This window comes from Lethenteron reissneri, unplaced genomic scaffold, assembly GCF_015708825.2.
Source record: "Lethenteron reissneri isolate LAM-NWPU_2019-01 unplaced genomic scaffold, ASM1570882v1 scaffold_1638, whole genome shotgun sequence".
NCBI classification, from domain to species: Eukaryota; Metazoa; Chordata; class Hyperoartia; order Petromyzontiformes; family Petromyzontidae; genus Lethenteron; species Lethenteron reissneri.
The window spans coordinates 1,765,613-1,787,905 of record NW_026891375.1 but is presented as its reverse complement, the minus strand read 5'-3'; the positions used below and the strand labels follow the sequence as shown (position 1 = coordinate 1,787,905).

The following is a 22,293-nucleotide window of genomic DNA, read 5'->3' as shown; positions in this document are numbered from 1 at the left end:
GAGGGACCGGAGGTGCGCTGTGAGCGAGAGTGCAAGAGAGTGAACGTGGGGCAAAAGAAGAGCCCTGGGGACTCGTGGTCACTCTAGACGCTCGGTCCGAGTGGGCGGCGCCCACCTCTCTCCACTCGTTCCAATCGATTCGCCTCGTCGCAGCGATACGAGTTGTTTTTCCGGATTGTGAATGAAGTTAGGAACCCGGCCCACTGCCCACCCTCCCCGCCACCCCCCACCCCAACAAGAGATCGTTACAACTCTGGATCGTTGCACTCGCTGAAGGAACTCCGTGACTTCGCCGGTGGAATCAGCGGAAGCATGCGGCTGTAACGACCACGAGCAGCGCGCCCAAGGAGAATCCAGACACCGCGAGGGCCGCACACCCGGCAGAGTTGCCTGGCTTAGCCGTGGTCTTAGTTGATGGCTTGGTTGTGGTCTGAGCTGGTGCTTTGGTCGTGGCCTTAGTTGTTGGCTTGGCTGTGGTTTCAGCTGGTGCCTTGGTTGCGATTTTGGTTGGTTCTTCAGGTTCATTTTCTCCTGGTTCTCTTGTCGTGGTTTCAGCTGGTGCCTTGTTTGTGGTTTTAGCTGGTGGCTTGGCTGTGGTCTGAGCTGGTGCCTTGGTTGTGGCTCCATAACCTGCAGCACATACAAGGGAATGAGGTTTTTGTAAATATTGTCATACAAGGGAATGAGGTTTTTGTAAATATTGTCATCGCTCCTCTCACACCAAATTAGACAGGGAAATTTGTTCCATGTTAAGCCTGATTACATGCCTGCGATCCAGCGCTGTGGAGTTAATAAGAGTTTGTGGGCCACGTATGTATGTTGAACTTCTTTTGCACCGTACGTAGCCAACCGTGCCTATCGGAGGTGCGGGATCACACGCGAACATTGTAAAACTCCCTCCACATGGGCATCGAGGAGGTGCTCCCATATCCCTGGCTCTGCAGGAGAAGGTGGCACAGCAAGGTACGAACTGCAGTATTACCTATCTGGCCCATCTGTATGGGACAGAGTTTTGTACTCTGCGTACACATGTAGGGTTTTCTCTGGGTCATCCGGTTTGCTCACACACACGTGAGCACGAGGTTTTGTCGCTGACGTACGTGCGGAACGAGATTTGTGGGCTTCGATGGCGCCATTGGATCATAGTGACTGGGCGCTGCCGGCATGGAGCAGGTCTCTGGGTGCTTTTCAAAGGTCACGAGCGCTACTCAACGGCGGTTGCCATGCGACCTTTGATATGCTGGAGTTCATTCAGTAATTGCGACGTTCTAACAGCACAAGGCTCATGCGAAGGGAGGCGCTGCCTGTCAGTACTTTATTTGGCGGTTAGCGTGATGTACTACGAACCTGGCGACCCGCGTTTGTTTCCTGCTCACGGCAATCAACACCGGTGACGATTATCTGAACTGTTCCTGAGCCCTCCCCTAGGTTGACTCAGCCTCAAATGAGTACCTGGTGTTGCGTGAAAACATTGCGGCTAGGGAAACAAAAGCGACCGAGCGTGGTTCTGGCCATCCACTCCCTTGTGTCCCACGGTGCCGGCCGTCAGAGGTGTTACTACTCGCTAACAGCACTTGCCCCACCAGTATGTTAAGGCTATATGGGGGATAGTTTGTCGTTGAGGAGTGGGATGTGTTGCAGGTAATTTTCTGTCCGCATTGAGATGCTTGACCAATACCAGTCATGTTGGAAGAAAACGGGGAACTCGGAGGAAACCCATGCAGATGAGGGGGGTAAGATACAGACCAACACACGGAAAGGCACCCGAGTGAGAAATAAAACCTAGCCACTTCTGGGTTCACCACCACTGCACTCGTGAACTCACCTGAGGCAGTGACCTTCGCCGACTGCACGTTCATTTGCCATTCGGGTTCCGTCTTGACCACGGTCGCTCTGTGGGGTGGACACACAGGTCAAGCGTGTAACAACTTGAGGCCTCGCCTCCACAGAGTGGCCAGTGTGAGCTTACATGTGATGAATCATACGTACAATTGTGCACTGCCGCTATGTGTTACTGTAATTGCGACGGAGAGCAAGCTATGTGTTTTTTTAGTATAAATAACGATGATGATCAGAGTTATATGGACCCCAAGCCTCAAGTGCACAGCAGGCCACGCCCAGCAGTGTGTCGACTATTCAGATTATAGGGCACGCCCCCAATTGAGATGTTGGGGTGGACTCCGTGCTGAGGGACTGAGCTGAGGTGTTGTGTGACGTGGAGGGTGATAGGGAGCGTGTCTGGCCATGATTGCTGGCACTCAAATGCCCCTCGGAAGAACCCTTTGAAATAACCTCTGGTGCTCATCTGTTGTGGAGTCTCCAACTTCTCAGAACACAACGCAGAGTATCTACTCGTCATCGTCTCAGAAATCTCTTATCTTTGTTGTCTATGTAGCCGATCTGTCCCCCTAGTTACGGTTCACGAGAGGAGAGCGACAAGCACGACCGGCTACACCTCCATGGAGTTGGCGGTGTGGAATCATGAACAAAAGTCGTCGCGCGGAACCAATCCCCGACGCTCTTGGGGAGAGGACGTCCATCGGAAGACAATGCAGCCGCTTAGTGGCCAAAAAACGCCGAATTTTAAAAACCAAATAACCGCAGATTACTCGGTGATGACGTACAGCAGGATCGCACCCCCCAGATGCGACACCTTGACAGGACCCTCCTGAGAAAAGGGTCTTGAGATTCAGCGAGACTCTCCCAGGTAGACAAGCGGAGTAATATTAAAGTAAGGGAGTTGCAGTCCAAGGTCACCTCAACACAGCGCATAACGCTTCAGGGAATTGCTCCGTTACAATGCACCACACCGAACCCCTTCTACCCGCTCCTTTTGTCTTCTCTGTTCTTTCTGGAACCTTAAAGGCCTCTCCACCAATCTCCCTTTGTTTTCCCTACCGGTCTCCGCGATGTAACAGGCACGTCCCGCGTTATAATGGGGCACGTTCCTCGTTATAACATCACATAACGGCAAGATAAACGTTCCCAAACAGAAGAACCGTGTTATAGAAAAAACGCGTTGTAGTGTGAACACCCTCACGCATTAAGCGAGGACTCACCGTATTCCTTCATACGATTCTCTAGGCATTCCTTACACCAATAATATTTTTTTTATTTTACCAGGTAAGACCCATTAAGCTATATAGATATTTTGCAGAAGCGATCTGGCCAAAAATGATAGCTCATCAAAGTGGCTGATGTGGAAATTTATAGCAGCCAAATACGCTAAACGTGTGGCCATTCTAAATGTGGAGGGAAAAAACGGAGGACCCGGGGAAAAATCCACGTGACCAAATGGAGAGAGACACGCACACTCCAAATATAGAGGCGTCGGCGTCAGGATCAAACCCACAGCTTCCTTTATACCGGGCGAAGGTAGTTTACATCGTAGCCACTGTGGCGTGTAATTAGTACTAATATCCATAATAATATAGTGGGCTGTGCGCGTAACAGTGCCCTGTGATGGTGAACTCACACAAACACTACGGAGCTGGGAGGGTTTGTAGTCGGAGGTATCCAATACAAGCTCACTTTAGTTTTGGAGGTGCTGGTGGAGTGCGTCACCGCGGCGTTTGCCACGGAATTGCACTGCGAGACACAGAAACAAAACGACATCGGACATTGTTATTGAAGCTGGAATTAACCTGATGAGCCTATGGAGACTTTAATGGCATTTGTACAGCCCAGGCCGGGTTGTCAATGAAGGAAACGTGCACAGGATGACCACGTGCCCCAGCCGTGTTGATCCCCCGTCCCTCGCCTCGCCTTGAGTTAAAGGGGCTTTACGTGCTTAGAATGTCCAGCCTGAAACATCCCCTAACCCGCGCATTAACCACCCATCTATTCAATTCGATACGAATTGCCGTGTTTTGTTTACTTGACAAACCTCACGAATTGGCTGTCGGGTGGTGGCAGATTAAACGACATCCGCCAAGAGTGAGGATCACAAAGCCAAAAGGAGTAATGGCAGGACCCAAAGAGTGACCAACGTAGAAGTAAAAAACAAGGTTGCACGTAGAAGGAGACGACCTGAGGATGATACAGGCGGTGATGAGAAGGAAACTGGCACACAACATGTAGGATGAAAATTAAAAGTGTTGTTCAGAAATATGGAAGGAACCGGAACTAGAGAAATGCCTCAGAGAATGGCTTGACGACGACATAAGAGATTGGTGCTAGAAAGATGTGGCCACTCATTAGGACGCTGTCTTTCCGACAGCCCTGTTCTTCACCTGAGGGCGGCTGCTTGCGTTGTGGCGAGAAACGTCGTTAGAATTTTATCTTATGTTTTATTTTTATTATTTCCCTTCTACGTGACTTCACCGAAAGAACCAAGAATATGTGGCCACTACTTGATCATGTGGACAGAAGACAGAGGAAAGTGGAAACATATGACGAGATGTGCAGTGGACATCTACGGCTATCTGCCCATGGATCGTGATTATGAGGATGATGTGTCAACAAAGGGCTGAGTCACCTGTATGAGTTTGTGTCCTGTAAGCGGGGTTTCCCATGTACCCACGATGATCGTGGTGTCGGGTATTCGCGCTTGCAGGAAGTAGCCCTTGAAGGTGCCCACGATGGTCACTGTGGACAGACACAAGGAGGCGACAATTTGGGAGACGCTCGCAGCCCCCCCACCTTAGCTCGGCTGTCGCGCTTCTCACCCCTTTCGTGACGCGAGCAGTGGCCAGCATGACTCCACAGTAAAAGTGGACAAATGGGTTCGTTTTAAATTCCCTGTGATTTTATGCCCAGCGCTCTCTTGAATTAGAGACGCACAGGGCTCTAAAGGACAATTCGCTTTCGCCACTGGAGACTTCACGCAGACATTTTTCTCTGTCAGCGCAATGTTCATAATCAGTTGAAAATGTCCGTCCGTCACAAATTTGGATCTCCCAAATGGGTCGTCGGGGGGATAACACGCAGAGCACTGCAGTTTTGAAATTCAACAGTCTTGGCACCAGATGTCGGTACAGTGCATATCAACCATCCTCCAGGTCCAAAGGAAATGTGCGAAACACAGACAGTCCTCAACTTAAGAACACCCACATTTACGAACACCCAACTTTCGAAATAGCTTCCATAAAATATATTTATTTTGACGACTTAAAACGCGAACTCGCACTTGCAAACTGAACCACGGGAACAATTTTGTTCAGCGGAGCGATCCTGTGCGATATGTCATCGGTCAACCTTGCGCTGGGAGTGTTTGTGCGTGTGTGTGTGAAAGTGGGTGTGTGTAGGCCTGGGCTCTGGGTTGTTCTTCGTGCTTTCGGAGCCCCGGACCCTCTGCTCACGATCATTAAGGACCTTCATGATGGTGAGCGGGCCCGGGTAAAACTACATGGCCGGGAGTTGGAGCCATTCCCTGTACACCTTGGGGTGTGACAGGGATGTCCTCTGGCTCCCACATTATTTAACATATATTTTGACCACGTAGTTCATGAAGCCTTAAGTAGCTGTACTGGGGGAATTTCCATTTGGTACAGATATAATGGGAGGCTGATCGATACCCGGGTGCGGTCAAGGGATGGCTCCCTATTGGTCAACCACGTTATAAATGCTGATGATTTGGTAATTGCCACTCATTCAGTGGAGGAGTTGGAGACGCTGCTGCTGAAACTGGAGTGTGCCCCTAAGAGGTGGGGCCTTACCATCAGCCCCACCAAAACTAAGCACCTGCCTGGGTATTTTGTACCATCGGACACTCCACCCCCACAACTCGCAATCGTGATGGGGCAGTAGTGGAGAGAGTGGAGAGTTTCCCATACCTGGGCAGTGTGCTCATGACCGGCTCCAGTTTAACAGCAGAGGTCTCACTCCGAATCAGTCGACAATATATTTTCATCGGTTGCGTAACGCTGTGTGCAAGCTACCTGGTCTGTCGTTTTGCACGAAGCTTCATGTCTTCTCGGCCACAGTCATTCCCTCCCTTCTCTACGCTTGCGAAACGTGGACCCCCTTAATGGAGCATCTTCGCCGGTTGAAAACATTTACGCTGGCCTGCCTATGATCCATCCTGGGTTTAACCAGGCTGGATTGTGTGAGGAGCTCACAAATCCTTGAAAGATCTGGGCAAAGTCCCATCGGTGAGCTCCTCCGGCAGGCAAGGCTGCGTTGGCTGGGTAATGTAGCCCGCATGCCCAGCCACCGCATGCCGAAACAGCTTTTCGGCCGGATCGAGGGGGCTAAACAGGCGCGGCACGGGCTAGAGAAGAGATGGAGTGATGTGGTACAGGAGGACGTGGAGCTGAGTGGACTTGCCGATGACTGGTACCTGCGGTGTCAAGATCGGCCTCTGTGGAGGAGGCTCGTGAAGGACGCTGCTGGGCAGTTGGAGATAGTCGCCCTCCAACAACAACGGAGGGCGGAGTGCCGGGTGGCTAAAGCACAGCAAGTTGGCACAGTAGGGGGCACAGGTGGTGCATCAGCCATTCATCTCGGTCATCTCAGTCAGTCGACCCGTGGCACCTGCTGGGTCTGCCCCGTGACCTCCTGCCAGCCGGCGTTCGATACTTCACGTGGCCTCAAGGTGCACATGGCCTGGCACAAGCGTCGTGGTGCTCATCACCGCCACTTAGTTGTTGTGCCCCATGTGTGTGCGTCTGTGTGTGTGTGGCCTGTGTGTGTGCGTGCCCCGTGTGTGTCTGTGTGAGTGCAATTTTGGTGACTCATTGCATCCCTTCTGACAAGCAAACCAGCATCAGGACTCAAAGTAAGTTGAAATAAACGGATTTTTTAATGTTATGCTACTTTAATGGACATTTAAATACGGAACGCTATTACGTTTTGACTTACGAAAAAATATCTTCGTAAATCGAGGGTGCCTTGTCGTAATTAAGTAGAGTACAACACAGTAGCGTCTGCTCGTTTTCCAAGCGACTATATAGCTGAGTGAGCGATCCGTGATAGTTGAACGCCGTGCAGATGAGCGGTCAGTCCGGTTGACTGTGTCCGCGATACGGGATGGAGGAATCCGCACCTGCGACTAGCACGGTTGGCTACGTTCGGTGTGAAAGAAGCTCAACGTACGTACAGTCGACGAGCGTAGGGAGTTGTGTCGGGGTGGTGGTGGTTGGTGGGGTCATTCACTCATCGTTAACCTTGGTGCCAGAGGTGAAGGTGCTGCTGTTGGTGACGATGGAGTAGGGTGTGCCGGTCAGTGTGTTGGTGCCGTGACCTGGAATCATGGTGGTGCAGATTGACCCTGGTGCTCCAGCACTGTAGCCCTGAGCTCTGTGCAGACCCACCAACCCCACCATCCACACAGCCAGCAGCGCCTCCATCATTCCCAGACAGAGACGAGGCCACAGGGTTTGTGTACGACAAATGTTAGTGGTTAATATATATTTATTTCTGATAGTAAAACTCAAAAATTTTGAGCAAAAATAAATGCTGGGGCCAAATTTTAAAATATAAGCCGGCGAAGGTTATCAGCATACAACCAAACAATAATGAAAATGTATTTTGTTCAAATGTTAAAATTGTTGGTGTTTGCGAATGTTCTGCATGCAAACGGTGAGTGGAGCAGCATAGGTGCTGTGAGCCGGACCTGCGTGGGCGCCAGGGCTTCTTATACAATCGAGGGATGAGGGGGTATAGGGGCCACAGCGTGGAGTGGACAAAAACGGGGGCACTCATTGGTCACCGCTGTCACAGCGATTTAGACAGAGTTTGCGCAATTGAAATTTTGCAATATTTAGCATTCTGCTGAAGTGCATGGTGTGACGAGAGGCCACTTCCTTGAGCAATCATTTGTCATGTCCAGGTCACTTCTTAAAAAGAGGTATGTGTTTGGCTCAATTTAACACGTAGGCTTTCGCGACCAGTACTATTCATAATAAAGGTTTGTGGGTTAAATCGCGTTATTTATAAATATATGGCTCAGTGGGCTTTCACCTGGTAAAAAAAATATTTCAGTTGCTTTCATCCGTTTCTAAACGTGGAGAATCAAAAAAAAACGGAGGTCACGGGAGAGTGAGGGACAGACATACAAACTACAAACATACAACAGGCATCATCGGGGTCGGGATGGAACCCACGAACCTCCTGTATACCAGGCGAGGTAGTTAACATCTCGTCACACGCAAATATACAGCAGGGGTCGTCGCTGTTCTCTGACCGACACCGCGCTGCTGCGCGGGGTTCGTCCTCCCGGCAAGGGGTCATTCTGGGCTGCGACGTTCGCTTCGAGTCCCCTCGGGCAGCGCAACAACGAGACCACTACACCTTGCGCTTCAGCAGAATTAAGAAATATTGCGCAATGTTCCACGTTGCACAATTCTTCCGAGCCGACGTGGCCCCTCGTGACCAATGTGGTCCCCCTTGCGTTTGTCTGCTCCCCGCGGTGTCCCCCCCTCCTCCTCCCCCGCTCATCTCTCGAGTATAAGGGTCGGAACTGATGGTGCAAGCTGAACTTGTCTACTTTATTTATTGAAGTTGCGCCACTGTGACGAGATGCTATCCTCCTCGCATGGTATGTAGGAGGTCGGGGGTTCGATCCCGACCCTGACGCCTGTGTCTATGTGGAGTTTGCACGTCCTCCCCGTGGTCGCGTTAATTGTTTCTCCGCGTCCTCCGGTTTTTCCCTCCGCATGATCAGCCACTTTGTTGAGCCTTCATATCTGCCCAGCTTGCTTTTTAAAAATAAATGAATACCTCAGTGGGCTTTGTCTGGTAGGATGGGTATGGTTTAGTTTTATTTGTAGGTGTTAGAGTGATTTATTTATCTTTCTTGTACTTTGAAGTCCTATTGTGTTTTTGTATTGTAATGTTCTGACCCGCCCCTACCGGACATCTGTGAAAAAGAGCTTCATAGCTCATCGGATTCCTCCTGCAGTGTAAATAGAGATTATGATAAGAAGCCCTGCCATCCGCGCAGGTCTGGCTCACGGCAGCTCTGCTCCGCCACTTGCCGCTTGAAGTTCAGAACATTTACAAACAACGATTCTATTTTGTTTTGCAGCAAACTCATTTTTTGTGTGTTAACCAAATTTGTCCAATAGTTTTTTTTGCTTTTGAGTTTTACCCTCCTAAATAAATTCTACTGACCACCGACATTTGCTGTCGACTTCAACCCCTTGGCACAGTCTCCCTGGGAACGATGGAGGCGCTGCTATTCGCTGTGTGTACGGTGTGGGGTTGGTGGGTCTTGCACGGAGTTCAAGGCCACCGTTCGGTTGATTGCGGGGACTGCATTTGGGGAAACCCTACCCCATGGAGTGGTGGTTCTCAGCCGCGGGGTACGTGGACCCCTGGGGGGTACACGTGGCAATGTCCCAGGGGGGTACGCGAGGTGATTTATAAATGTCTGAAATTCTATCATACGGGAAGTATCATTGGTGAATAATCATTGTGTGTGAATCTGCCAAGAAAAAATAACTACGAGAAAATGTAAATATATATGGTAACCTAGAACGTCATAAAATACCTTTCTAAACTCAGTGATGGTAAACAATATGGTTGCCAAGAGTAACCAGTGAGTGCCAACAAATTAAGTCTTGCTTGCATTTACTAGCTACTTAAAGATACATCACGAAATGTACAATTTGTTAAAATATTTATGCTCATTATTCGTACATTTATTTCTCAGAACCTTGTTGGATTGGGCAAGGTGCTCGGTTGAGACAAAATTCAACGAGTGGGGTAACAGTAACGGAAACACAAGGTTGAGAACAACTGCCGTAGACAATGACGACGATGACAATGATTAATTTTAGAATATTATTTATTGATTAAGATGTAACCCAGACAACACCTTCCCTCAGCACCCACAAATGGCACGGTGGAATGCTCTCACCGGGCTCGTGTCAAAGGGGGTTCGGCGGCGATTAACAGCAATGGGCTTAAAGTTACTCCCGGGGACAGGCCTCGAGAGTTTTGGGTTGGGGTGGCGGGGGACAAAATGGAACCTGGCTAGAGTGAGGATGGGATGAGGGGGAGATAACGGGGTGAGTGTACAGGTGTCGATGGATAGAAGGCGGCCAAGTGACGTTGGGACAAACGTCTCGAGGATGAGTGGTGGCGGTAGTTGCCATGGAGATCGGCTGATGAGGTGGGGGCGTTACCCGAGGAGGGAGCCGGAGGAGGGGGGGATTTTGGCGGGAGTTGCCAAGGGTACGGAGCGACCGGGCGTATCTGGGACAGGAGAAGATTCGAGACGGAAAGGGCGGGGGGGGGGGTAAGAGAAGCAAGGACAACAGGCGGAGGAGAGAAGGAGATGTATTTCAGCGCTGGTGGAGATTTTTCGTTGAGCTGGAGTGGAGAGGGACGGGAGAGGCAGGGTCACGAGGGACCGGAGGTGCGCTGTGAGCGAGAGTGCAAGAGAGTGAACGTGGGGCGAACGGAGAGCCCTGGGGACTCGTGGTCACTCTAGATGCTGGGTCCGAGTGGATGGCGCCCGCCCCTCTCCGCTCGTTCCAACCGAATCGCCTCGTCGCAGCGATATGAGTTGTTTTGCCGGATTGTGAATGAAGTTAGAAACCCGGCCCATTGCCCACCCTCCCCGCCACCCCCCACCAAAGATCGTTACTTCTAGGGATCGTTGCACGCGCTGAAAGGACTCCGTGACTTCGCCGGTGGAATCAACGGCAGCACGCGGCTGTGAAGACCACGAGCAGCGCGCCCAGCGAGAACCCAGACATGGCGAGGGCCGCACGCCCGGCAGAGTTGCCTGGCTTGGTTGTGGTCGTAGCTGGTGGCTTGGCTGTGGTCTTAGCTGGTGGCTTGGCTGTGGTCTTAACTGGTGACTTGGTTGTGGTCTTAGCTGGTGGCTTGGCTGTGGTCTTAGCTGGTGGCTTGGTTGTGGTCTTAGCTGGTGGCTTGGCTGTGGTCTTAACTGGTGACTTGGTTGTGGTCTTAGCTGGTGGCTTGGCTGTGGTCTTAGCTGGTGGCTTGGTTGTGGTCTTAGCTGGTGGCTTGGCTGTGGTCTTAACTGGTGACTTGGTTGTGGTCTTAGCTGGTGGCTTGGCTGTGGTCTTAGCTGGTGGCTTGGTTGTGGTCTTAGCTGGTGGCTTGGTTGTGGTCTGAGCTGGTGGCTTGGTTGTGGTTTGAGCTGGTGGCTTGGTTGTGGCTACATAACCTGCAGCACACACAAGGGAATGAGGTTTTTGTAAATATTGTCATCGCTCCTCTCGCACAAAACAGACAGAGAAAGTTTTTGCATGTTAAGCCTTATCCACCACTTGCAAGGCCTGGTCTTGTGGCTATGCATGCCTGCGAGTCAGCGCTGTGGAGTCAACGAGAGTTTGTGGATCACGTATGTATATTGAACTTCATTCGCACCGTACGTAGCCAACCATGCTTATCGGGGGTGAGGGGTCACACGCAACATTGTAAAACTCCCTCCACATGGGCGTCGAGGAGGTGCTCCATATCCCTGGCTCGCCAGGAGAAGGTGGCACAGCAAGGTGCGGACTGCAGTATTTCCCATCTGGCCTATCTGTATGGGACAGAGTGTTGTCCCCTGCGTACACATGTAGGGGTTTCTCCGGGTGTCGCACACGCGTGAGCACTAGGTTTTGTCGCTGACGTACTTTCGGAAGGAGGTTTGTGGGCTTCGATGGCGCCGGTGGATCATTGTGAATGGGCGCTGCCGGCATGGAGCAGGTCTCTGGGTGCTTTTCAAAGGTCACGAGCGCTACTCAACGGCGTTTGCCATGCGACCTTTGATATGCTGGAGTTCATTCAGTAATTGCGCCGTTCTAACAACACAAGGCTCATGCGAAGGGAGGCGCTGCGTGTCACGGTAGTTTATGAGTTGGGGGAGCAGAATTTGGCGGTTAGCACGCTGCGCTGTAGACCCGGTGACCCGAGTTCGTTTCCCGCTCATGGCCATCCACATCGGTGACGGTTATCTTAACTGGTCTTGAGCCTCCCCTAGATCAACTCAGCCTCAAATTGATTCCTGGTGTGTGTAAACATTGTGGCTAGGGTGACAAAAGCGGCCGGGTGTGGTTCTGGCCATACACCCCCACGTATGCCATGCCGGCCTTAATAAGTGCTGCGACTCGCTAACAGCACTTGCCCCACCAGTCTGTTAAGGCTATACGGGGAATGTTTGTTTATGAGGAGCAGGACATGTTGCAGGTAATTCCATATTGAGATGCTTGACCAATACCAGTCACATTGGAAGAAACCGGAGAACTCTGAGGAAACCCATGCAGGAGAGGGGGGGAAGTTACAGATCAACACACGGAAAGTCACCCGAGTGAGAAATAAAACCCTGCCACTGAACTCACCTGAGGCATTGACCTTCGCCGACTGCACGTTCATTTGCCATTCGGGTTCCGTCTTGACCACGGTCGCTCTGTGGGGTGGACACAGGTCAGGCGTGTAACAACTTGAGGCCTCGCCTCTACAGAGTCGTCAGTGTGAGTTTACACGTGATTAATCATACGCACAATTGTGCGCTCTGCCACTATGTGTTGCTGTAATTGCTCACGTGCACAGCAGGCCACTCCCCCAATTGAGATGTTGGGGTGGACTCCGTGCTGAGGGACTGAGCTGAGGTGTTGCGTGACATGGAGGGTGATAGGGAGCGTGTCTGGTCATTATTGCTGGCACGCAAACGCCCCTCGGAAGAACCCTTTGATATAACCTCTGGTCTCAGAAATATATTTTATTTGTTGTGTATTTATTTAGCCGACCTGTCCCCCTAGTTACGATTCACGAGAGGAGAGAGACAAGGAGGGCCGGCTACTCCCCAATGGAGTTGCCGATATGGAATCGTAAACAAAAGTCGTCGAGTAGAACCAATCCCCGATGCTCTTGGGAAGAGAACGTCCATCGGAGGACAATGCAACCGCTTAGTGGCCAAAAAACGCCAAAATTTTAAAAACAAATAACTGTAGATTAGTCAGTAGAGATGACGTACAGCAGGATCGCACCCCCCAGATGCGACACCTTGACAGGACCCTCCTGAGAAAAGGGTCTTGAGATTCGGCGAGACTCTCCCAGGTAGACAAGCGGAGTAATATTAAAGTAAGGGGGTTGCAGTCCAAGGTAAGCCTTTGAACGTGAACTTTGTCACCTCAACACAGCGCATACCGCTTCAGGGAATTTCTCCATTACAATGCACCACACCGAACCCCTTCTACCCGCTCCTTTTGTCTTCTCTGTTCTTTCTGTAAACTTAACGGCCTCTCCACCAATCTCCCTTTGTCTTCCCTACCGGTCTCCGCGATGTAACAGGCACGTTCTGCGTTATAACATCACATAACGGCAAGATAAACGTTCCCAAACGGAAGAACCGTGTTGTAGAAAAAACGCGTTGTAGTGTGAACACCGTCACGCATTAAGCGAGGACTCACCGTATCCCATCATAGGGTTCTCTAGGCCTTCCTTACACCAATAATATTTTTTTTATTTTACCTTATAAGACCCATTGAGCTATATAGCTCATCGAAGTGGCTGATGTGGAAATTTATAGCAGCCAAATACTCTAAACATGTGGCCATTCTAAATGTGGAGGGAAAACCGGAGGACCCAGAGAAAAACCCACGTGACCACATGGAGAGAGACATGCACACTCCAAATATAGAGGCGTCGGGGTCAGGATCGAACCCACAGCTTTCTGTATACCATGTGAAGGTAGTTAACATCTCGTAGCCACTGTGGCGTGTAATTAGTACTAATATTCATAAAAATCCAGTGGGTTGTTCTTATAAGAGTGCCCTGTGACAGTGAACTCACACAAACACTACAGAGCTGGGAGGGTTTGTAGTCGGGGGGATCCAATACAAGCTCAGATTCGTCTTGGAGGTTCTGCTGGAGTGCGTCATTGCGTCGTTTGCCACGGAATTGCACTGCGAGATAGAAACAAAACGACAATGGACATTGTTATTGAAGCTGGAATTAACCTGATGAGCCTATGTAGCCCTTTGTGGGCCGTTGTACAGCCCAGGCCGGGTTGGCAATGAAGGAAACGTGCACAGGATGACCACGTGCCCCAGTCGTGTTTATCCCTCATCCCTCGCCTCGCCTTGAGTTAAAGGGGCTTTGTGTGCTTAGCATGTGCCAATGCCCAGCCTGAAACATCCCCTAACCCGCGCATTAACCACCCACCACATTCTATTCAAATCGTGCCGAATTTCCATGTTTTGTTTACTGGACAAACCTTACAAATTGGCTGAGTCGGGTGGTGGCGGATTTAACGACACATTTACGAGATGTAACTCAATAACTTCTTATGGGTAAAGGAATTTGTATAAATGGGAAGTCTACACACGACTGCATGGAATACATAACAGTGAGGATCACAAAGCCAAAAGGAGTAATGGCAGGACCCAAAGAGTGACCAACGTAGAAGTAAAAAACAAGGTTGCACGTAGAAGAAGACGACCTGAGGATGATGCAGGCGGTGATGAGAAGGAAACTGGCACTTGGGCACACAACATGTAGGATGAAAATTCAAAGTGTTTTTCGGAAATATGAAAGGCACCGGAAAGGGAGAAAGACCTCAGAGAATGGCTTGACGACATAAGAGATTGGTGCTAACAAGATGTACTTGAGCATGTTGCACAAGGCAAAGGAAAGTGGAAACAAATGACGAGATGTGCAGTGGACACCTACGGACTATCTGTCCATGGATCGTGATTATGAGGATGATGTCAACCGTGGGCTGAGTCACCTGTACGAATTTGTTGCCTGTAGGTGGGGTGTCCCATGTGCCCACGATGGTCGCGGTGTCGGGTATTCGCGCTTGCAGGAAGTAGCCCTTGAAGGTGCCCACGATGGTGACTGTGGACAGACACAAGGAGGCGACAATTTCTGAGACGCTCACAGCCCCCGCCACCTTAGCTCGGCTGTCGTGCTACTCACCCCTTTCGTGACACGAGCTGTGGCCGTGATGACTCCAGAGTTAATGTGGACAAACAGGTTCGTTTTCAATTCCCAGTGCTTTTATGCCCAGCGCACTCTTGAATTGGAGATGTACAGGGCCCTTTATGACAAGTCGGCTTCGCCACTGGAGACATTTTTCTGAGTCAGCGCGAGGTTCTATCGAAACTCTGTATGGGCAACACTTATGAAAAATTTATTTTCGTAAATCGAGGCTGCCCTGTCGTAATTAAGTAGAGTACAACTCTGTAGCGTCTGCTCGCTTGCCAAGCTACTATATAGCTGAGTGAGTGAGCGATCCGTGATGGTTGAACGCCGTGCAGATGAGCGGTCAGTCCTTTCGACTGAGCCCGCGATACGGGCTGGAGGAATCCGCACCTGCGACTAGCGCGGTTGGCTACGTTCAGTGTGAAAGAAACTCAACGTGCGTACATTCGACGAGCGTAGGGAGTTGTGTCGGGGTGGTGGTGGGTGGGGGGGGGGGTCATTCACTCACCTTTAACCTTGGTGCCAGAGGTGAAGGTGCTGCTGTTGGTGACGATGGAGTAGGGTGTGCCGGTCAGTGTGTTGGTGCCGTGATCTGGAAGCATGGTGGTGCAGGTGGACCCTGGTGCTCCAGCACTGTAGCCCTGAGCTCTGTGCAGACCCACCAACCCCACCATCCACACAGCCAGCAGCGCCTCCATCATTCCCAGAGAGAGACGAGGCCACAGGGTTTGTCTACGACAAATGTTAGTGGTTAATATATATTTATTTCGGATAGTAAAACTCAAAAACTTAGAACAAAAATAAATGTTGGGCCCAAATTTGAAAATGTAAGCTGGTAATGGTTAACAGCACACAACCAAAAAATTATGAAAATGTCTCTTGTTCAAATGTACAAAATGTTGGTGTCTGCGAACGTTCTGCGCGCAAACAGTGAGTGGAGCAGCATAGGTGCTGTGAGCCGGATCTGCGTGAGTGCCAGGGCTTCTTATACAATCGAGGGATGAGGGGGTATCGGGGCCACAGCGTAGAGTGGACAAAAACGGGGGCACTCATTGGTCACCAGTGCCACAGCGATTTAGACAAAGAATTTGCACAATGGAAATTTTGCAATATTTTAAATTCTGCTGAAGCGCACATGTGACGATAGGCCACTTCGTTGAGCAATCATTTGTCATGTGCAGGTCTTTTCTTAATAAGAGCTATGTATATGGCTCAGTGGGCTTTTACCTGGTAAATATACAAATTGCAGTTGCTTTCCTACTACTACTAAACACATGTTTCTAAACGTGGAGAGAAAAAAAAACGGAGGTCACGGGAGAAAAATCCACAAGCATGGTGAGGGGGCGGACGTGCAAACTACAAACATACAACAGGCATCATCAGGGTCGGGACGAAACCCACGACTTCCTGTATATCAGGCGAGGTAGTTAACATCTCGTCACACACAAATATACAGCAGGGGTCGTCGTGTTCCTCTGACCGACACCGCGCTGCTGCGCGGGGTTCGTCCTCTCGCTCGGGGAGGGGTCATTCGGGGCTGCGACGTTCGCAACGACGAGACCAGCACACCTTGTGCTTCAGCAGAATTAAGAAATATTGCGCAACGTTCTGCGTTGCGCAATTTTTCCGAGCCGCCGTGGCCCCTCGTGACCAATGTGGTCCCCCTTTTGTTTGTCTGCTCGACGCTGTGTGTCCCCCCCTCCTCCTGATTGTGCTCCTCCTCCTCGATGTATTCTAAAGCGGTCATATATCGAGGTATGACTGTATGTCGTTTCGTTTCCCCAATGTAACACCCACCACAGGTGCAACTTAGTTTGTAGACTCCAGGATATTGCATGTCAGGAATGACATCCTTCACAGATGGGATTAAACACGGATTTTTTTGTACTGCACTGAATCGGACCTGGATCTTGTGTTTTAAGATTTTGGAAATATTTTTGGTAACGCCTGCTATGTATGGTAACTTGATGGTTTTGATCGGCATCTCAGGGGGTTGTTTCTCCATGGTTGGAGAAATAGCTTTGCTCATAATGCAGTCCAAGTACCCATTCATCATTGGAAGGATGTTATTAACCAGTTAAAACCTTAACTGCTTTATGGTGTTGCCTTCATTTCCGCATCTCCAGCTTCTTCAGCCTCCCACTCCCAGCCCCGCCCACTTCCCCCCGGCATTTTGTCTGATCGTCCTCTAAACGTTCTCGCAGCACTCCCCCCCCCCCTCTCTCTATCTCTCCCCCCTTGCTCCTCCGCCCTCTCTTACCTATATAGCCTCTTGTAACAGTAGCCCTTTTGCCCACTTCAGAAATTGTTTCTTGCTGTGGTTGTCTCACCTGATGCCGGACGCTTGTGTTGCGCCCGAAACGTGATTTAATTTACTTTATTATATACCTACGTGACTTTACCGAAAGAACCAAAGAGTATTTGGATCATATTTAGGGCCACCTTTGTGAAGTGGACGAACATAGGAATGTTTCCCTTCTAGAGGTACTGATGCTTCTTTGATCGACTGGTTGAAAATATGGGCTATAGGTTTGCATATTAGGTGACCAACAGTTAGCAGAGCAAAGACGGGAATACTATCCGCTCCGGTAGAGGAGGACCCTTTGAGGTAGGACAGTTGTTTCAGCACATTACTTTCGTGGATAGGCTGGAAACTAAATTCGTTTAATGTTTGGACAGGGGTGTAGGAAATTGTATGAGCAGGGGTGACTCCCAATACATTATGAAAAAGGTCACCAGCTTCAGAAAAATGGAGGTTAAAATTGTCGACTTTTTTTGGGGCTCTGAAAAATAGTCCCCGTTTCGGTTCAGCGCAATGGGCAGATTATCTGTGTTCGATGCCTTTTCGATAAATTTGATTGTTTTCCAGAAGATCCTGGCATTGCCATGTGATTCCAGGAGAGTGGAGGAAAAGTAAGCATTTTTTGCATACCGTATTTTTTTGACGCATCTATTCCTTAAAATCCTGTATTCTAGCCAGTCATTGACCAACTTACTTTTCTGAGCACATTCCCTGTCCCTAGTTTTCATGAGCTTAGTAATCAAAAGATCAAACCATGGTGGGCGGTTGCCTTTAATTTTAAATCTAACCAACGGAACATGTTTGTTAAGAATTTGGAGAAACGTGTGCCTGAAGGTCTCCCAAGCCGTAGTAAGGTTGGGGATATGACAGACCTTGTCAATATCCGAGTGAAGCACATCATTAGTAAATGCTTGTATGCTGAAGTGTCTCATGGAGTGCTTATCAACCAATTTAGGGGGGCTTTGGGTCTAGCTGACGATCTCACCCCAAATTTGAAGGAGTGATCACTAAGGTTATTACTCAGAACACCAGTAAGCGGGAAATTGTAAGGGGCATTAGTCAATAGGACTTTAAGCAGAGATTACTGTCCCGGATTTTTTTAGGTTGGGGCTTGTTGGACATTTATTAATTGTAATAGGTTAAATTCATCTGCAAAATTTGTGGCCACGGCCGGCGGGTTTAGCCAATTCCAATTCAGATCACCCACAAAATCTATTTCACCTTCAGGGAGGCCCCCAAGAAGCTCTCTCAGTGCTGACACAGCTTCAACATCCTTACCACTAGGCGGTCTATAGCAGCACACTACCAATATCTGTTGATTATTTTGGAGAGTTATCCTGAGAGCCATACCTTCAAAACAATTTTTTTTAACAAGGAGTGAGCTGGTGAACATGCAATAGTATTACGAACATAGATGGCAATTTCACCTCCTTTAGACCCTTGGTCAAGCCGAAAAAGGTTGTAGTTGTCAATCTTAATCTGCAAGTCATTTACGGAAGGAGTGAGAAATGTTTCTGTAAGGCAAAAAATGTCCGGGTCCAGATTTACCACTTCTAGTTTTAGTTGACTTAATATAATCACAAGCCCTCAGATGTTGACATGTAGAACACCAACACCTTTTCTGCCAGAAAAATCTACAGAATTATATGAGTTCTTTACATTTGGGCCAGGATGAAGCTCAATACCTCCTAGAAATAAGAAAAGTATAATTAATAGTTTGCACAGGTATTTTCTGTGAAAGGATGAAGAGTGGCGAACCTTGGACGAATAGCAGCAGCTCACAGATGGGGACATTTTTAAGAGGAGAATGAAGTTTGGAAGGAGTGCTGGTGAAGTAATGGGACAGAGATAGGGTTTAAAAGGATAAAATGATGGAGTGTAGAAGTGTCTATAAGCTGTTTCATTAGCAGGTGTAGTGGCAAATTTAGCAACAAGTATGGACGAGAAATAACGAGGGTTGCTGGTGGTAGAGTTGAGTGTGGCACTAAATATGGCCAGGAGGGACAGCAGTAGGATACACAGCAGCAGGAGAACTGCCATCTTTAAAATATCAAGGGTACACACAGTTTAACACACAAGCGAAAAAAATACTTGTAGGCCGAGCGCGAGAAACGTCTTGCTGCACTCGTCACACATGCATGGCTTCTCGCCCGTGTGCTTGAGTTTTTGGAGATGAGCACCGCCCTCAATATGACATTAGAGCAAGAGATCACTATTGATCATAGCATTGGAGGTGAAGCGTAAAAGGGTTGCGCGCTCATTGACGGCCTTGCTTCTTGCTGCACTCGGGTGGCAGCTTAAGGGTTTCCAGGTCGTTGAGCGAGCGCTGGAGAGTGGCTCCGTGCTTGCCGATCAGGTCGTTGCATGTGCTCATATCCTCGAACTTCGAGGACAGCGAGCGGAGCGTGGTCTGCACCTGATTTCTCATCGTCCGAGTTGCTTGCAGCACGCTTATAGAGCCAGCCCTCCTTCACCACTGTCACCTCCGCCATGGTGTCGTAGTCCTTCTGCCGTGGCTCTCAAGCACTTTCGCCACAGACTCTCCGTGCACCTCACACGAGCATGAGCGACGCGTCACTCCTCACCACCACGACCACGGTGGTCCGCAGGGACCTGGGTGCTGCTCCCTGTGACTTTTGGAGACAAAGACGGCCGGGCCTGGTGCTACCCACACACCTCCTCCTGTGCCATGCCGGCCCCCATTTATGCTGCTCGGGAACATCAACTTGCCCCAAAAGCACGTTGAGGCTAAATGGGGTCTTCGTCTGAGTGTGTGTGTCAGTCGAGCCGTGGCACCTGGGTCGTGCACATAGCCTGGCACAAGCGTCGTGGTGACATCACCGCCACTTTGTGGCAAATTGCGGTTGTTGTCACTGTGTGTGTGCTTGTGTGTGGGTGTTTGTGAGTGTTGAGTTGAATATCTGCGTGGTTTTAAACGTCCCGAAGGCCTGCTACGACCCGTCCTGGGTGCCACCAGGTCGTCTCGTGCGAGCAGCTCGCAGACCTACGTTGAACTTCTTTCGCACCGTACATAGCCGACCGTGATAATCGGAAGTGCGGGGGAAGGACAACAAACTCAACACGCAAAAAAACAGTTCTAAAGAAAGTCGTTTTCAATCTGCCCCAGTGGCTTCCTCATATTCATTAATAAACCTTAAAGGATAATAAATACACAATACGAAAAGCCTGAAGCCTAGGGCTTTAGACGAGGCGCTGGCGAACTAGGCCTTGATAATTTTTTACTCAATAAACAAAGTAAATAAACCTTAAATTTGAATAAATATTCGTGCATTTGTACTATAATAAATATAGACACGTACATTTATATTTGAAAGTGCATAAATGTACACAAATTAAAAAACTAAAAAAAAATTACAATACAGAAAGCTGAGGGCTTTAGGCGAGTGTGCTGACGGATTAGGCCTTTATCACATTTAAACTCAATAAACAAAGTGAATAAATCTTAAATTAGAATAAATATACCTGTATTTGTATAATGTCAACAAACGGCAGCCTACATCGGCATGCGTGGGTGGAGTCTCTTTGGCAGGGCGACTACAAAGTGCCCCTGTTGTCTGTTCCCAGCCGTCTGCCCGCCTTGGCTTCATGTGTTGCGTTCGCTTCAGTCTACACGCGTGTTGATACCGAGATTCGAAGTCTGACAATATTGATATTCAGCTAGTTAATAGTTCCGTAGCGAATTAGTGATAACGAAAATTCGAATCTGAGTGAAGTAGAAAATTAAAGTTAATAAACGGAGCAGTTAATCACCGTGAAGAATACTCTTTGGTTCTTTCAATAAAGTCACGTAGGTATAAAAAATAAAATCAATTTAATCACGACGTTTCGGACGCATTACAAGCGTCCGTCATCAGGTGGGACATCCACAGCAAGAAAACAATTGCTGAAGTGGGCCACTGTGGGTGTTCCACCTGATGACGGACGCTTGTGTTGCACCCGAAACGTCGTGACTACATTTATTAAATTTTTATACCTATGTGACTTTTCCCGAAAGAACCAAAGAGTATGGATCCCTGCAGTCACGAAAACTTCAAATCTAGATTACACCGTGAAGAATATCGAAACATGCGGTGTGGGATTACTTCACAAAAGTCGATTCTGATCAAAGCAAGGCACAGCAACCTGCTGGGTGAGAATGCGGAAAACTGTTGTTTCTTCACTGCAACATTCGTTTGTTTGGATATAATTACTAAGTAAGTAACACCTAAAGATTTGATATTTAGAGACTCTCAATTTAAACACACACACAGCTCACTCACACACACAGCTCACTCACACGCCGCTGCCATATGTTGAGCCTTCGTATCTTGCTTTTGAAAAATAAATTGCCTCGGTGGGTTTTGTCTGGTAGGATGGTTTAGTTTTTTGTAGTTAGGGTGATTTATTTACCTTTCTTGTACTTTGCAGTCCTATCGTGTTTTTGTATTGTAACGTTTTGACCCGCCCCTACTGGACATCTGTGAAAAAGAGCTTCATAGCTCATCGGATTCCTCCTGCAGTGTAAATAGAGATTCTGATGATAAGCCCTGCCACCCGCGCAGGTCCGGCTCACGGCAGCTCTTCTCCGCCACTTGCCGCTTGAAGTGCAGAACATTTACAACGATTTGATTTTGTTTTGCAGCAAACTCATTTTTTTTGTGTTAACCAAATTTGTCCAATAGTTTTTTTTGCTTTTGAGTTTTACCCTCCTAAATAAATTCTACTGACCACCGACATTTGCCGTCGACTTCAACCCCTTGGCCCCATCTCCCTGGGAACGAGGAAGGCGCTGCTGGCTGTGTGTACGGTGTGGGGTTGGTGGGTCTGCACGGAGTTCAAGGCCACCGTTGAATGGGGATGGAGTAAATTTGTAAATGCTGGAAGGACGGAGCGTGGCGGCGGTTGGTCGGTTGGTTGCGGGGACTGCATTTGGGGAAACCCTGCCCCACGAAGTGGTGGTTCTCAACCGGGGGGGTACGTGGACCCCTGGGGGGGTACACGTGGCAATGTCCCAGGGGGATATGCGAGGTGATTTATAAATATCTGAAATTCTACAATACGTGAAGAGTCATTGGTGAATAATCATGTTGTGTGAATCTGCCCAAGAAAAAATAACTACGAGAAAATGTGAATATATACGGTAACCTAAAACGTTATAAAAT

At 49.1% G+C, this 22,293-nt stretch overlaps 1 protein-coding gene across 2 annotated transcripts; it reads right to left on the bottom strand.

The window, feature by feature from the left end:
* Positions 1-226: 226 nt before the first annotated feature.
* LOC133362904 (putative defense protein 3) lies at positions 227-15,770 on the bottom strand. Of its 2 annotated transcripts, none has more exons than XM_061581867.1 (5): positions 15,338-15,770; positions 14,633-14,742; positions 3,476-3,588; positions 1,826-1,893; positions 227-630 (listed from the first exon to the last, which is right to left on the bottom strand). In XM_061581867.1, exons 1-5 carry the CDS (start codon positions 15,528-15,530, stop codon positions 302-304), a joined length of 813 nt encoding a protein of 270 aa, XP_061437851.1. In that variant the 5' UTR covers positions 15,531-15,770; the 3' UTR covers positions 227-301. The 2 variants fall into 2 exon arrangements, with proteins under 2 accessions (XP_061437851.1, XP_061437850.1); XM_061581866.1 differs by lacking the exons at positions 227-630; positions 1,826-1,893; positions 3,476-3,588 and adding exons at positions 9,682-11,083; positions 12,243-12,310; positions 13,696-13,808 and having other exon boundaries at positions 15,338-15,769.
* Positions 15,771-22,293: the final 6,523 nt, after the last annotated feature.

Excerpts from the sequence above, each read along its gene's own strand:
- LOC133362904 (XM_061581866.1), bottom strand. The coding sequence starts at position 15,530 with ATGATGGAGGCGCTGCTGGCTGTGTGGATGGTGGGGTTGGTGGGTCTG. Across the intron at positions 13,809-14,632 it reads CAGGCAACAAATTCGTACAG|TGCAATTCCGTGGCAAACGA; the intron begins GTGACTCAGCCC and ends TCTATCTCGCAG. Across the intron at positions 11,084-12,242 it reads GGCGAAGGTCAATGCCTCAG|GTTATGTAGCCACAACCAAG; the intron begins GTGAGTTCAGTG and ends TGTGTGCTGCAG.